The sequence below is a fragment of the Ambystoma mexicanum genome, chromosome 2p (genome assembly GCF_040938575.1).
Source record: "Ambystoma mexicanum isolate Mex_15411 chromosome 2p, UKY_AmexF1_1, whole genome shotgun sequence".
Lineage (NCBI taxonomy): Eukaryota > Metazoa > Chordata > Amphibia > Caudata > Ambystomatidae > Ambystoma > Ambystoma mexicanum.
The window spans coordinates 1,213,831,100-1,213,846,788 of record NC_090923.1 but is presented as its reverse complement, the minus strand read 5'-3'; the positions used below and the strand labels follow the sequence as shown (position 1 = coordinate 1,213,846,788).

General features: G+C 46.2%; 1 protein-coding gene across 1 annotated transcript in view; it reads right to left on the bottom strand.

The window, feature by feature from the left end:
* Positions 1-140: 140 nt before the first annotated feature.
* Positions 141-15,689, bottom strand: part of PLXNA3 (plexin A3) — a 677,771-nt gene continuing 662,222 nt past the window's right edge. Inside the window, exons 28-32 of the mRNA XM_069645473.1 lie at positions 11,282-11,472; positions 10,490-10,659; positions 10,146-10,358; positions 9,068-9,218; positions 141-3,921 (exon numbers count right to left, since the gene is read on the bottom strand). Coding sequence (XP_069501574.1) covers positions 3,826-3,921; positions 9,068-9,218; positions 10,146-10,358; positions 10,490-10,659; positions 11,282-11,472 — 821 coding nt within the window. The 3' untranslated portion in view covers positions 141-3,825. The remainder of the gene's footprint in view (positions 3,922-9,067; positions 9,219-10,145; positions 10,359-10,489; positions 10,660-11,281; positions 11,473-15,689) is intronic.

Below are 15,689 nucleotides of genomic sequence, written 5' to 3'. Positions count from 1 at the left end.
GTTAATCTGAGCTCGCTCTGCATAGGTCTGAATGGTAAAAAGGTTTCTTCATAGGCCTATTGATGAACCCAGTAACCCCAATAAACACACAATCCCAAGCAATCCTCCCCATTTAATGTTAAAGAAACACGCCACACAAATTGAGATTTATGCACCTTTTACTAAATATTACATCTCAAAAGAAAGAACAGAAGGCCTCATAAAAAATATTATGTACAATATATATTTCTAAAAAACGAAAAAGTGAAACATGGCTTTTTGGAAACAGTGACGTGTACACAATACAATTTCATTTCTCTGTGAGTGTGTTAAAGTTTCTGTCTTCTCGTCCTAAAGACGTGATCTGGAAATAATTTAAATACAATAAATAAGAGAGGGAGTCATAAATAAACAGTGGCTCAAATCATCCCTTTGTCTGAGTGTTGAAATGTGTCCTTGCAGCGGAATGAGGCAGCGCGCGCTACTTGCTGCGCTGTCCCTGTGAACAGCCCATCCCCGCACCCCTGTAAGAGCCCGCTTGGTCCATTAGTGGGAATGTAATGTGGGTGCGTGAGTCTACATACTTGTGTGGGTGTAATGGCGCTTAGAGCATAGGTGTGGATAGTCGCGAGCAGTGGCGTTGCTAGATGGGCTCCGGGGGTGGGGGGGAGCCTGGGCCCCTCCTCTGAAATCCTGGGTCCCCCATTGCCCCCCCGCCAGCTGGACTACTCACTCTGCACTGTCTGCAGTGCTGTGTTTGCCTGCACGGCACACACACAGGGCCGCAATAAACAATGAAGAGTTGTAAAGTTACCTCTGCCATCAGGAGTAGCCCCTCCAATCAGAATGTAGTACACAAAACTGTGAATGATGGGTCATTAGTGACTGAATTGTTTTGTGCCTACATTCTGATGGGAGGGAAGGTGCAGTGGAGTTTGGCAGTTGGTGTGCACAAAAGCTTCTCTGCAGGAGTGCGTGTGACGTCACACATTCCCTTTCATAGGCAGCCCCCCTACTTTTGTCTGTGACTGCCCTACTTTTGTCTTTGGCCCCCTCTTTTGTCCCCCTAAATTTGATTGGTGATGACGCCAATGGTGGCGTGGCATGATTGGTGGCATTCCGAAGTCTGCCTGCCAAAGCCTTGAACGGCTTACTCTGCTCAGTGCCCCAAACTGTTAGTGCCATCATGCAACACAGTGGTGGCCAAGAGACAACTCCAAGAAACTGGATGGTGGGGGCATGGAATGTGTTGAAGGAATCCAAATGTTCGAGGTCTCCCGTTCCCTCCAACCCCCCACATCCAAAAGTGATGTTCACACATCACACGCTGGCACTGGACACGCCCATTCCGACGAAGATGTCACGTGCCGCATTAATAGCATGGCCTTTCTCCACAAACATGCAGAGACCGTCCATACCTCCTGGAGTAAGCATCACCCCTGCAGGCTTCACTATCTGGCATGAAATAGGTCTCTCGTGGGCAGTGTATTATTGTTACATAGTGTGGCACAGGATTGCTCCATTCTGAAAAGAGTTGCTACAAGGTGGCACACATGCTGGCAAGGGATTATATCTGTGTGACCCACTGGCACGGGATTATATCTGTGTGACCCGCTGGCACGGGATTGGTGTAATGAAGCTAAGGCTGGCAAAATACACCTCGCACGTCCTGGTTCTGATGAGTGTGTACCAACAGCATGGCGTGAACCAGGTTCCCAGTGTCAGCGTTGACTGGCTGTGCCAGCGACACCATTATACCAGCCGCTTATACCAGGCACTGCGAAGGACAAGCTGAGTAAACAAACTTCAGTTTAAATAAAGAAAGGGGGTATTTTCTATTTTCATAAAAGAACATTTTTTTTTTTTGTTGCAACTTTAGTGTTTGCAGACCTACGTTTTCTGGTATGCCCAGAAATACGGGCAACAGCAAAGTGTGTGCAACTAGTAAGAGGGCGCCATTTGCACTTGGAAGGGCCTAGCAATGAGCAGCATAGTATTTTGGAGGAGGGAAAGTTCCACGTTCTCATGGAAGAAAAGGGGAAATCAATGTGCACATCCATCATGTAGCCACGCCCACTTATAAGAACACGTTTGCACCCGTGTGAAAAATGCGCAACTGCTGATCTTCCAATAAGAGGGAATGGTTGATTCCAAGGGGTGCCCCCACCTGGCAGGGACACGCTGCAAACGAGTCTAGAATAGGCGGAGGCAGTCACGGCTAAGCGGCCGGAAGTGATGGTCGAGGCTGGCCGGATAGGTATTAGTTGGCCTTCTCACACAGCTCTGCAGTTCTAGCATTGGATATGTTAAGTCCATTGTATAGCAGGGACCTCACCAATGATAGTGGTCACGGTTCTGTGGCGGGAGTCGGATGGATCCCACAGCAATCAAGCACCATACTCCAGCGCAACTTTGGGAAGTGGTGCCTCGTGTGGCTCCGGACAGAGGATGGCCGAATCTTAAAAAGCTTTGCCGCTGCGGAAGCCAAGTCATTATCAGAAGGTGTGCTGCGTAAGAAAGATTGAAGACCCCACTGCGTGCAGCGGGATGGTATTCAGAGACAAAGGGAATTGGGCATTGTGACCTTGAGGCCTCCAAAGGGGGTAGCGAAACAAGTTGCAGTGCTAAAGGGGACTCTTTCCAAGAAGGTGGGTTAGGACTCTCTTCACATGTGTACCTTTAAGACCAGGTTTGCTGCCTTTGGGCCAAAGGTGATGCCGTTATTTCATCAGGGGTCTCATCTTACTCCACGTGTGCGCTGGGTCCTACTGGGGAACTACATGTCGGTGGCACGTACTACCGTCACTCAAGACAGAACGCAACAAAAGGCACTAGAAATACAGACACTGCTCCTCTATAAATACATCCCGTCTCCCACCCCCCCCTCCCACCCTCCCAGGAATGAGACGAGAGAATCACCAGGGCTATACCGCTTCCCCGTCCACCCACCTAAGACCTTAGAACAGGCAGTGAGGGAAGTCCATACTTGAAGCGGACACTGGCAGAGCACTGATGGCCACACAAGGTTTGATTGGTCCACGCTCCCATCCAGCCACAAATGCATGTCAAGTACTGAAAAGCATAACCTGATACTCTGACGTAGACCCGATCTGGTGGAAGTGGCAATGGGTTCATTTCATAGCCAAGCTGGTGGGGACAGCGTCAAAGTCCAATAGGGGGTCAATGTTGTGCATATGCAAAAATGACCACCAGAAAACTTTCCAAGTCTTGCGCTGGCCTTCCAGAGTCCCGCCTTGAAAGTGCTTAAGCCAATGGATAACTGCAACCAGGGAGGAAGAGTCTTCCTCGGGACAGATGCAGTGCAAGTTTTATGGGACCCACAAGGAGGCAGGTAAAGAATGGCATGACTCACTGCTTGCTCGGCGATCCATGGCCGCGGAGGTGATATGTTTATGGGGGAAAGAAAAGCAACAGAAGGAAGTTTGATCTGGTCTCCTTAACAGGAGACTAAGGGAACACTTCACCGTCTTGATTTGATCATACAAGCAGCCAGCAATGCACCTTAAGACGCGGATTCATGCGCTATTGGGAAAACAATGCTGCAGATATTGGCTGGGCGCGCCACCAACGCGCCCTTCCAAGACGTTCCTGACTCTCCCTCTCAGCGTGGGCTGGGAGAGGTTTAGCAGGACCCCTGACATTTTCCAGCGATCGGGGGTGAATGTTCACGATTGCAGTTCTTGCCCGGTCTCCGAGGGGTGAACATCTGGTTAGTGTTCCTCTTTTGTTGTCCTTTTTGCTCAAATGAAATGTGTTCTCCCTTTTGTAGCTGCAGTCCAAACTGGCTTTTGGGGGCTTCAGGTGATGCCCGATTCCCCCCTCCACTCAGCTATTGCTAGAAATCAAGTTAATGACTTGCTCCAGTTTCTGGCGCAGCTTATGCTTCCGGCAGTAGGCATCCCGGTCTAGTGCGGTGAGAATCTGAAAGAGGAGGAGAGGGCAAGCAAGGTATTAGAGAAAAGTAAAACTTGAAAAGTCTCATACCTCAGATGATAGAGCCGACTCACTTAAAAAGACAATTATACTTCAAAACCAAAACACTCCTGATAAAGAATGAAGGATCATGTAACAGAGTAGCTTTGTTTCCTCTCGAACCCAACTTGACCCTGCTTGTCCAGCCAAATGTAATCTCTTAAGGAACATGGCAGTGTGGTTTGCTGTAGGGCAAAACCAATGGAATCGAGGGCTGCAGACAAACCTTTGATGAATGGCAATCTTAGCACCCACTCAGGACATGTGCCCACCCATACACACCTAGATGTTTGGTGAGAAACATCTCCAAAACAAAAGCGAACACAATACATTATCCGCACACACAAAGAGCAATGGAGCAGGCACACAAATCATACTGAAGAAGCGGCACGGATGACGCATTAGCAGATTCTGTGCCCTGAAGAGGTTATTCTGAGGGCCTCTATTTAGGCTGCTACTGCTGAGCTGGTTGCTGATGAGCCAGGCCCTTTGGCAAGATCGTAGAGCTCCCGGGATTTAACTTGAACCGGAGATGGTTTCGGTGCCCAGTCCCTTCTGAATACAAGTGCACCTCATTGCAACACACGGGGAAAATGCCATCATACAGGGAACACGCTCTTCCGATTGGTACTTATCAAGACTTCATTTTTTTGCATATTAGTTTAGTTTATTATTTACATAGCGAACCTAACCCAAGGGTAACTGGGCGCTTGTACTTGAAAACATAGAAGGTTACATAGTGGTTTACACAGTGGGTTACAGAATAGGATACATATGACAGACCTATTTACAATTACAGAGTTGCAGCGTCACACGGCAACAGAAAATGTATTTACAGATGGATTAAGTCAGGCAGGTTCTGACTTTTAGCAAAGGGAATTACAGTCGACCTAAGTACTTATAACCTGCAGTAGCTAGGGTGTATAATCGTAAAAGGATGTGTGCAGCATATCCAGTTTATACAATACATGTAGTTTACAATGTGGGAACTAGTCTAGTGTGCTAGATAGTAGTTTGGGAAAGAAGCCAAGATTGGGTCTTGGCTCTAAAGGCACAAAATCAAGTTTCAGATCTAATGGCTGGCGGAAATGAATTCCAACACTTGGCAGCGAGCACTGGGAAGCTGGATCCTGCAGCCATTTTTAGGTTGTAGTTAGGGATGTGAATCGGTTCAGATAGTTTGATCTAGTGGGTCTGTCAGACTGGGTTCTAGAGAATTTGTTCGTGAGGCATTTCGGTGCTGTGTTCGAGAGACATTTGTGAGTGATGACTAGTAATCGTAATGTGATTCTGTCGCGTACGGGTAACCAGAGTGCGTCCCTCCTGGAGGTAGAGATGTGGCTGGAACGTGGAATGTTCAGAGCTGATCTTAAAGCGTTGTTTTGCAGGACTTGCAGTTTGTTTAAGTTCCATGAGGAGGAACCGAGGAATAAGGAGTTACAATAGTCCAGCTTCGAGAGGATCAGTGCTCTGGCTAGAGTTAAGGGGCTATTGGATGATAAGTAAGGTTTACATGTATTTATATGTTTGTTGGTGTAGGCCGTTGTGGATGCTGAGATGTTCACTTGTTTAAGGAATAAAGCGGAGTCCAAGTAGACACCAAGCATTTTTACTTCACTAGAGACTTTTATGGTGTTTCCATCAATGCTGAAGCAGAATAGTGTTTGTGTAGTTGGTTAAGGCGGGCCTGGGAGCCGATAAGGAGTTCAGTCTTGTTATCGTTTAAACAAAGACTGTGGGTGGCCATCCATGCTTGGATCTCTAGGCATATGTTGTTGATCATTTAGGTATCATTTATATAGCAACCAGTGAGCGTGATGAGGATCTGAGTGTCATCTGTGTAATTAGTGTAGGTGACACCCATATCGTCAAGGCGGTCAAAGAGAGACTTGGTAAATATATTATAGAGAGTGGGGGAGACACATGACCCTTGTGGAACTCCACAGTTTATGGGCTCTGGCGGAGCTGAGGGTGAGAAGACCCTAGTGGTGCTGTTTGAGAGGAAGGATTGTATTGCCTGTTCCTGTCCTCCCACTAACTTCCCATTCCCACTGCCTGACAGGAAATGGCACCATGAGGTGGCCACATTTGTAAATGTTGTGCTGTATAAGACCACTAAGTTAAACACCAGTGTCATTAATACAAAATAGTTGCATCATAAGGCCACTTGAAGGCCATGAAGCTATGTGTGCCATTTGTATCTGCTGGGAAGGGCTTGGTGGTCACTGCATATATTTTATTCTCTAGATAAAGTTTGTCAGAACCTTGGATGTTGATGTAAAGGCCACCTAACAAGTTATGCCTTCAGTGAAACACCATAGACCAGTGACATCCCTGGAGACCAAATTTCTTCCTGTGTTCTCGAGAGAAGCTGAAATATTTCTGTGGCTGCTCTACACGACATGTAACTCCTGATGTTCAGCAGATGGAGAACTCATCACCTCCTCTCTGGGTTGTATAACTATACATCCCCGATGTAGGATTCATGTGTCTGGGCACACATTGTGAAGGTCAAGTACGCTGCTGTCAGAAGATGCAATATCCTGCCACTCCCTTCGAAGGCGATTGTATTCTTATGTTCTTGAATGCTGTGCATCTCTTGGTGTCCTTGCTGAAGGGTGTGGGACCCCCCCCCCCCCCCCCCGATGCTCTTGAAAGAAGAAGCTTGCTTAGAAAGGCATGCAAATGCCGAGTGGCTTGGAAAGATGTTGGCCTCATTCTCCAAGGGATTTCAAATTCAATATTTTCCTGTTGGAGGTCTTCCATGTTCTAGGTTGCCCTGTTGAGGATGGCCCAAGGATACAAAGTTTATGCAGACTTAAGAGTATCCCCTTAAATGCAGACAGGTGGCAACTGCAGACTCCAGTTCTCCCATGTCAGTGACAAAAGCAGAAGAAACTGAGCATTAACCACACCCATTTTAACTAGATTTGTGAAGAGGTAAGGCCAATCATCAATAGAACCAAGTCTCTGGAGAGACTACACATGTGACTAGGAGAGGCCAACATGCTCCCAAACACTGGTCCAGTCTACTCCTTGTTGGTATACAGTGATATTTCCCCATTGTACATTTTTGGTCCGAAGGGCTTAACAGCTCAAAGGTACAAGTCTCTCACTACGGTGAAACTTTTACTCATAGGCCTTAGTTACTCCCTTACCCACCTACTTCCTAAATCATGGGATGCCCGTACTGCAAATATAAGTATTTTTACAAAGTAGCAAGTATCTTAAAATGCAGCTCAGGAGCAGGTGTTCAGGCCGTGCCGCCCTGTGATTCTTCCAGTTTACCATACCGTAAACATTTTCTCTCAGTCTGGTCTTTTAAAAAAAAAAATGGGGGGGGGGTGGGTCATGGAGGGAGCTTTGCCAGCGAATGCATGGTGCAGATCCAGATTTTGTGAGTGCCAGGCTGTGCCCAGTTGTCTGGCTCAGCAATCCTTAAGGTCCCAGGCTTTTATGGGAGGAAAAGATGGATTTGCCAACAGCTTTCACTTCCGCAGGAGGCAAAACATGCCCCATTCAGGTAATCCTGGCCAGAAAGCACCAGACCACCGAAGCAAGATTGCACCAATCACTGTGGGCCATTCCACACAAGATGGCGGGTGCCTGCCTGGATCAAGCTACGATATGTAGCCCAAATACTCAGTGGTACCCCTGAGGTATGCGGAGCAGTGACAACTAGTGCTCCGGTTGGCCACCAAGGACGTCGGAGAAGTCATCTGCTCCTGCTTTTTGAAACTGGCCCCAACGCACCAAGGAGGAGGGGCATGGCCTAGTGACAGGCAAACTAGTCACTCTCCAATACTTGTGAAGGGGAGCAGTGTTGCAGAAACGTGATTGGGGTGGGAAAAGCAGGTGGGCTGGTGATTAATGGGGCCCAAGTGAGGCCACAGCTGGATGACACTGTCTGTTCGGTGCCTGAGAGAGACCGGATTCTGCCTATTTGAGACAGAGCGGATGTAGATCTCTCTTGCTCCCCCCTGTGATGCTTCTTGATAGGCTTGCATGGATCACTGAGGAAGTGAGCCGTTGTATTGTGGGAGCCTGTCTGCACCCTTCTCAATGCTTGAGCATGGGTTGTGCCTTGGCCCTGAAATAACGCAAAGTCTGGTCTGAGAACGTACTGCGGCTGCAAATCCTGGAGTATGAATACTGGCAGCATACGGGACAGGGCTAGGAGACTCTCTGGCAAACAGAAACCAGAAGACTGGAAGAAGGGTCAGGAAAGTGGAACAAACCCTCAGTGTGTCCATCACGACAGTTATTTGGGGCAAAAAGAGACTTCATTCAGTATCCAACCTTGGGTGGTGGAAAAAAGACAATATGAGGACGTCGACGTGCGAAGGGTCATGGATACCCCATGCACGTAGAGTAGAGCTAGTGTTACAGGCATGCCACTGTCAACGCCCCTTTTTCAATTTCGAAAAAAGAATATGAAATACTCTGCAGCAACCACTAGATGGAAGCCTATGTAACCCATGTGAAACTAAGCAAATGTACAAGCTACAGAAACCCTTCTCCCACATTGTCTTCCCTATGGTGCCAGTGTCCACTGCCACAGCCAGACTTTTGCTACACCCTTCAGATTTGAGGCACAGAACGCATGCGTGCAAAGCTACACCCATTGTCACTCATTAGTAGATGAACCATGGGCAGAGTGATCTGTCCATCTCTCTGACAACACCACAAGAGTATTCCTGACAAGACGCGACTCGTTGCAGTTTTATCTTTCTACAAAAGGGATGTTGGCACTTCTCCCAATCTAGAACAAAACCATACAACTTGTGGAACTCTCAAACCTCCCTCCAGCAGCGTCCTTCTGCCCACCGGATCACAAAGCCACTGCTTTACATTCAGCTAAGGGAAGAAAGGCTCTGTCTGATTGGCTGATGCATGGTCAGTAAAGCTGCCTGCTGCTGCCCTACAAACCTGCAGACAGTAGGAAGTCACAGACCCATTCCATCTAGTCACGGAAAAGCATAAAAAAACAGCAAGCAGAACAAAGAAGCACAAACCATGCAGACATGTCCCATACACAATGACGGGCAAGTGGGAAGGCACGAGGCACGGCGGAGAAGGCTAATTGGGTACTCACCTCTTCCCTGTATTTATTGATGTAGAAATAGAGCTCGCTGAGTGCACTCAGGGACTGGAACTCATTGGCATGGATGCGCGATTGCTCTACCAGGTACGCATCCATATCCTGGTCGCTAATGGAGGCCATCTTCCCGATGTCCCTGTAGTACCTACCAGATAAAGTCAATGGATTACAGGTTATGTTATGTGGCATTTATAAAGCACCTATCTGCTAAATTGTAGCAATGTGGAATGTCTCATTCTGCAGAGTTCTGGGTTTCCAGAAGACGAACACGTTCCTACACTGCCGTGAAAGGGCATGCGGAAAACACTGTATGGAATGAATGGTGTATCCCCCTTATAATGAATCACCAGGCAATCCCAGATAGCATACAGGGCTGAAGAGATGTGCATGGTGTACTATGGCAATTGCTAAAAGTGAAATCAGAGTAACAGTAGCTGCTGGGTGTTTGTTAATAAATAGAATCTGGTAAACATATGTCACCTTATTACCTTGACATGGTCTCATAATACGCCATGAAGAAGGCATTCGTTTGATATTCTAGATCACAGGATCAAACCACAGACAGCAAAGCTCCACCCCCAGTTGACCAGGATATCTTACAAATTCGTGACTTTGACAGCAGTGCCACCACTCACGTGGCACTGGCTATACACAGTCATGTCTCAGAGACATGTATGTACACAGTCAGGTCTCAGAGCCATGTATGAGATTACACAGACCGCCCAGCCTGCGTTCCAGATAGAACCACACCGACTCTCGTCTCAGATACCACAGCTATGTTGGGGGAAACACCGACAGAGTCTCAGACCTCAGGCAGAAGATCAACCCCCCCAGTTTACCCAGATAGAGGCACACTTCTTAGAAAGCAGAGCTATCCTACAGTTACTGATACACCCCCACCCCCCCCACCACCAGGTTAAACAGATCTTACATTCCTAAATCCCCCAATAGCTGAGCTTCGTGTTGCATCAATTTCGCTTGTCCAGGTCTGTGGGGGGAGAGCCACCCCTCAGGTTAAACCTCGCCCACAGTTCCCGTACAGCAAAGCTATTCCTCAGGCAGCAGCACTCACCGTTCTACCCAGGTCTTGTAGTTGGGGATGTCCTTTGCGTAGAGCAGCTTGTTGCTGGGCGAGTCTTTGCCCAGACGATGCTCAGAGGTGGAGCAGGAGTCCATGAACGTCTGGGCCACCACAGAGAGGCAGGCATCCGTGATGCTGTTCTTGTGGATATCGAAGACGAACTGTGGGTTCTTGATGACGTTCACCCAGAACCGCAGCGGGAGGCTGAGTAGGAAGAGCAAGGAGAGGGATTAAGATAGGCCACACATGCGCCCCTCCTCTGCGCGACTCGCATAAGTAGAAGCTTCACCTGAACGAATCAGGGCTTCTCATCTGAACATTGCATGACAACCTACCAGTTGCTTTTCCAAGTGTGGCGCACATCAGGGTCACTGATCTGTCGCCGGTCAGCCTGCTCATCCAAAAAGTCAAACATGTACTTGATGGCTAGAGGCAGGGCACTGCCCCGGTGCGCTGTGCTAAAGACCGTCTCGAAGAGGTCATCCACAAACTTCTGCAGTGTGCCCTGGAGGAGAGAAGGGGATACCAGGCTTAGAGGCAGAGAAGGCACGATTTATGTGTTTAACAGAGGGATGACCAGTGGCTAAAATTGGAAAACAAATGCAGAAAGGTACTGGACGAAAAACGCAGCTCTTTCAATGCACTTAAATCCTGAAGCACCCTATGCTCCATCAGTGCTGAGAATACAAACAAGGAATGAAATTGCACCACACTTCTGCCTCTCATCACTCCTTACTATTGCAGTATGGAGTCTCATAGAAAGTGCTGCCAGTGCCTGGCATGCTTGACTTAAGCTGCTCTCCACTGATCAGATATGTCTCCTGATTCAAACTATATGTTATTAGGTTGCTTGGCTTACTTTAGTATTAATCCTTACTTTATCTTATCTGCCTGGTTTTACATTAACCTTTTTTTTTCATTATATGATGTTTGTACTATCGGCCTGGTTTACCTAAGTGCATCCAATAAAATCTTTAAAAACAAAAAAGAAATGTCTCCTGAAAAGCAATGCAGTTTTTCAAAAGGGCTTTGAAGTAATATCCTTGGTCTACTAACACTCGGGTATAAACAGACAGGAGCTGCAGTCAGCCACAGAATTGCACTATAGGCCTAATTACTGATCTTACTTTGGTGGCTAGGAGCCGGGTCAGGTAGATTTCGGACACCATCTTGCTTCCACGGTCACCCTCCTTGTGGTCACTGTGGTCGTGGTTTTTGACAAGGTGCCAGAGCTTGGTGCCGGTCTCCTGGTCTGGGGTGATCATTGGCGCCCGTGATCGCAGACTGTCTGGGCTGCTGGAGGTCCGCAGAAGGCTTTCTGAAAGGATCATAGTGTTAACACAAAACATATGGCCTCAGATTCATATCATGATACCTGGACATGTGGTGCATTAGCTGATCAGTGTCAGGTCTATACTGTGAAGCTCACGCACATGGTCTATCAGCACTCCAGCATTAGTCCATCATACAAGACATGCATGAGAGTCCCACTATCAGATCATTACCAGGACACACGTGCTGCACTAATTCCTCTATCAAACTCTTATCATGGAACAAACATGCGCCATCAGACCTCCATCGATCACGCCACATAGATGGGATGAAAGATGCCTGCTGTCTGATCCTTCACACAAGAAGTAGCTCATTAGAAACACCCCACCAGTCCCATACTTTCCACAAAGAAAATCATATTGTGAGACACTAGGAAAACATGTATACTTTTAGATTGCACACTTTCACATAGAGATTCCTATATGGGATATTCATCATTGCTCCAAACTTTTTAGAATTTTCACAGTGGGTCGAGAAGGATCCTGGAACACCTGTTAAACTATATCTTAAAAATAATATATTATTCTTAAGAAAACAAACTCACAGTCAGATCCCATAGCGCCCTGTACCAGTACAGCATCCTTGGTTTTATTATTTGACCCGAAAACTCCTTGGCCTGCTTTTATGTGGCGTTAGCACTCCTCTCCAAGGGCTGGATCGGGGGTTAATGGGCCGGCAGCCCAAGCAAATGTCCTGAACGAAGCGAGGGTGTTTAATTCGTTCTTCAGGCTGTGATCACCCATTCCAGCCCTTGTAATGGGGTGCTAATGCCAAAACAAAAAATACAAAAAACAAAAAAGGATTTTCATTCATTGAACGGGACACCGCGCGCGCCCTGTTCAATTAATTAAAATGCTTATCCAAAATGGCCACCATAGCTGTAGAAGGCGGGTTCCGTCGATTGCAACAATCAGGTAAGTGGGAATGGGGAGGGGGTTGGGAAAAGTATTAAAAAAGGCAGGATGTTGGGAGCAGGGGAGGCAGCATGTGTGTTCCACGAAACGTGGGCTGAGATTAATAGTTTCAGCCCATGTTTCATAGAATCCGATTGGCTGCTCCCCCTCGACCTAGGTGCTAATGCTACTTCTATTATCAGACCTTGTCCTTGGGTCCCTTCAAAGGATTCCTCCTTGCCAACTCTCATCCATCCACTGTTGTACTTCCAATATTACGGAATCTCTAACACAGTTTTTGCTTTCAGATTCTTTGTTTTACAACAGAAACAGTTTCCCGACAAAATGTTTGTCAGTTAAACGTGACTTTTTAAAATAGATGTTGATAGTTTTTTTAACATTGATATACACGAAGGATAGGAATAAGTGTGACAGGATCGCCCTTGTCAATGCCAAGGTTATTCAAATGCACTACTCTGAGCCAATCACTAGATAGTGGATTATGCATACCATGACTCTACACAGATACAAGCCACAGAAATATATATCAAATATTACTTTCAAGTAATCCGATTTCTGTAGGCTGCAGCTGCGTAGAATCATCTGCTTTGCCCAGGCTTCAATCTAGTGGTTGGTGCAGAATATTACATTTTGTTTACTTCAAAATGTGCAAACAGGGGGTTGCCTGTTATTCCATCCCTATCTTATATGAACAGGTACCCATGATCCCTCACACGCAGGCGGTCTCAGATTGTTTTCTGACATGTTTGCGAAATAATTTGACATTTTTTACATATTTTTCCCCCCTTTTCTTTTTTAATTCTTTAAGTTTTTGCTTTTGTTCCCAAGTGGGAAGGATTTAATGTGATTCTAAGCTGATACACACCACAGAAAAACTATTACTGTTAAGTAATATTTGCCTTTGGAGGCTTGCATATCTGCTTACATTCAAATGATTTGCATAGATTTGCAAGCAGGATCAGTTTACCGACGAGGGTCAGAGGATAAACAGTTTTTAATACATTTTTTGTATTGCCTGACCTACTTGAGAATTATTTTTGGCTTGTGTCTCTACATAGAATTGATATGTGAAATGTGGACAGAACTCCATGTTGCCACTTTGCAAATGGCTTCAAGTAGTACAATAACAAGAAAAGCTAATGTTGCCCCTGTACTTCGGCTAGTATGTACTCTAGGTGTGAACAATAGTCATATCAAACTTGTATGCATTTTACAATAAATCTTGCATTGGTTGCCTTAGTAACTGGATTACCATCCATAACGGTAGCCATTGTCAAAGAATTGATCACATTCTCCAATCTACTTTGTCTGTCAAGGTTGTACTTGATTCCTCAATGTATGATGCATGCACGTAAAGCTCTTTCTCCTCCACTCTGTGGATTTTGAAAAAATGCAGGTAACTCGATGGATTGGTTGGCATGAAATTTGGATATACATTTTTGGCTAATCTTTGGATGTGTTCTTAAAAAAACTGTTTGTGTATTGTGACAAAAGGTTCTGACGCTGATAAAGCTGGTCACTCACTTCTTATTGAGGTAATAGCAATGAGTAAAGCTACCTTGTACGAAAAAAGATCCCTCAGTGAAGCATTATGGATTGGTTCAAAAGGAGACCCCGTTGACCTGTGTAAGATTGTATTTAGATCCCAACTTGGAGAAGGGTGTGCCACTGGAGGGTGGATTCGTTTTACTCCTTACATAAAATCATTAACTACCGGGACCTTCTACCATGATACCTTGTGTTGAGATTTGGTGTAAGCAGTCAATGCCGCTAAATTAAATAAGTGAATGGAGCCTGGAATTTAGTAGAGCAGGTAAATGATATCTGCTGCAATACCATTAATGGGACTACAATATTTGTGGTTACACCAAATAAACCTTTTCCATTTAATAAAGCAGCAATGTTTTGTGCTGGGTTTTCTTGCTTCACATGGTATTTCCATTGACCATGAGGGCAATTTTAAATGTCCAAATGATCGCCTAAGGAGCCATGCTGCTAAATTGGAGGCTTGAGGATTCGGATGGGATATTTGTAGTTTCCTCAGAGTAGGGGATTGTGGGCTGGTGGAAGTTTGATTGCTCAGCAAATTGACATTTTCAGCCAGTGGGAGTACAATGGCTGCCTTGGCCATTTTGGAGCAATGAGGATCATTGTGAGGCTGTCACACGCAGCGTGTGTCCTTCCAAGGGAACTTCATTTTACACAAGGGGCAGAACTTAAATGGAGTATTCTCCATTGAGGAAAACTAGGCAAGCTATAGACTAGTGTATGGGTCTATAGAGCCATTCTATAAAAGATTAGACTATTTTAAGAACCATTGTGTCTCCCTTCTCCCAACCTCGCTCTGCCTTCTGTCTGCCTTTCGGTTTGAAGCACCTCTCGTCGTGTTGGGTCGATCAATGTGATTTGCCTCAATGCCGCTTGTGTAGTGTAACAATGGCAGAAGGTGGACATTCTAAATAAGACAGTCTTGATGATTGCCCTAACTAATGTGTAATGCCTTAGCAGACTCGGAGGGGGGCAAGGCTTCTCTAGCATAGCTTGGACTTCTTGAGATAGGAACCCCTGACAAGGAGATGGCATTAAGGTAAGGGGATCAGGGTTCGCCTACAACCAAAGATAATTATGACAACAGTCTATACTCGTTCTCAGCAGTCTCCTCATCCAGTATCACTAGAGGCCATTCAGTGGTGTCTAGCATATTCCCCACTCCCATAACAAGTAGATGTCCTTCAACCTCGAGGCATTCATCTCTGAAGCAACAATTAAGATGACTCATTGCAATCCTCAAAGCTTGAAACTTTGAAAGTGTTGCTGGTCCATATGTCACTCGACGCAGAGGTGGTCTTTGAGATTCTACCAATTCATCACAGTGCACAATTCAGACTTGGAGGAAATAAAATAAAATTAAAAAATGGGACCTTCTGAAAAATCCCTCCCTACTGCCTGTGCACGACAGCAACCTCAAGCCACAAGAACATACAGAGTGGATATGGGAGATGGTAGGAAACATGACCTGCGATGCCAACAAGATCACATGAAGGGGTGTACTGAGAAGAATGAGCCATCCTGGCAAGAAAAGGTAGGACAAAGGGAGTGGATAATTGAGCATCAAATGCAGCACTACATGACGCAGCATCCAGGACCATGACACAAACAGAACAATCAAGCGCAACACTCGCATATGTCCTCAGACCTAATTTAGACTTCTCCATTTCACCCACACCAAGAGATTAAATGCAGCACCCTGAAACAGGACATCCCTACACATCATGCAAGACACACTTGT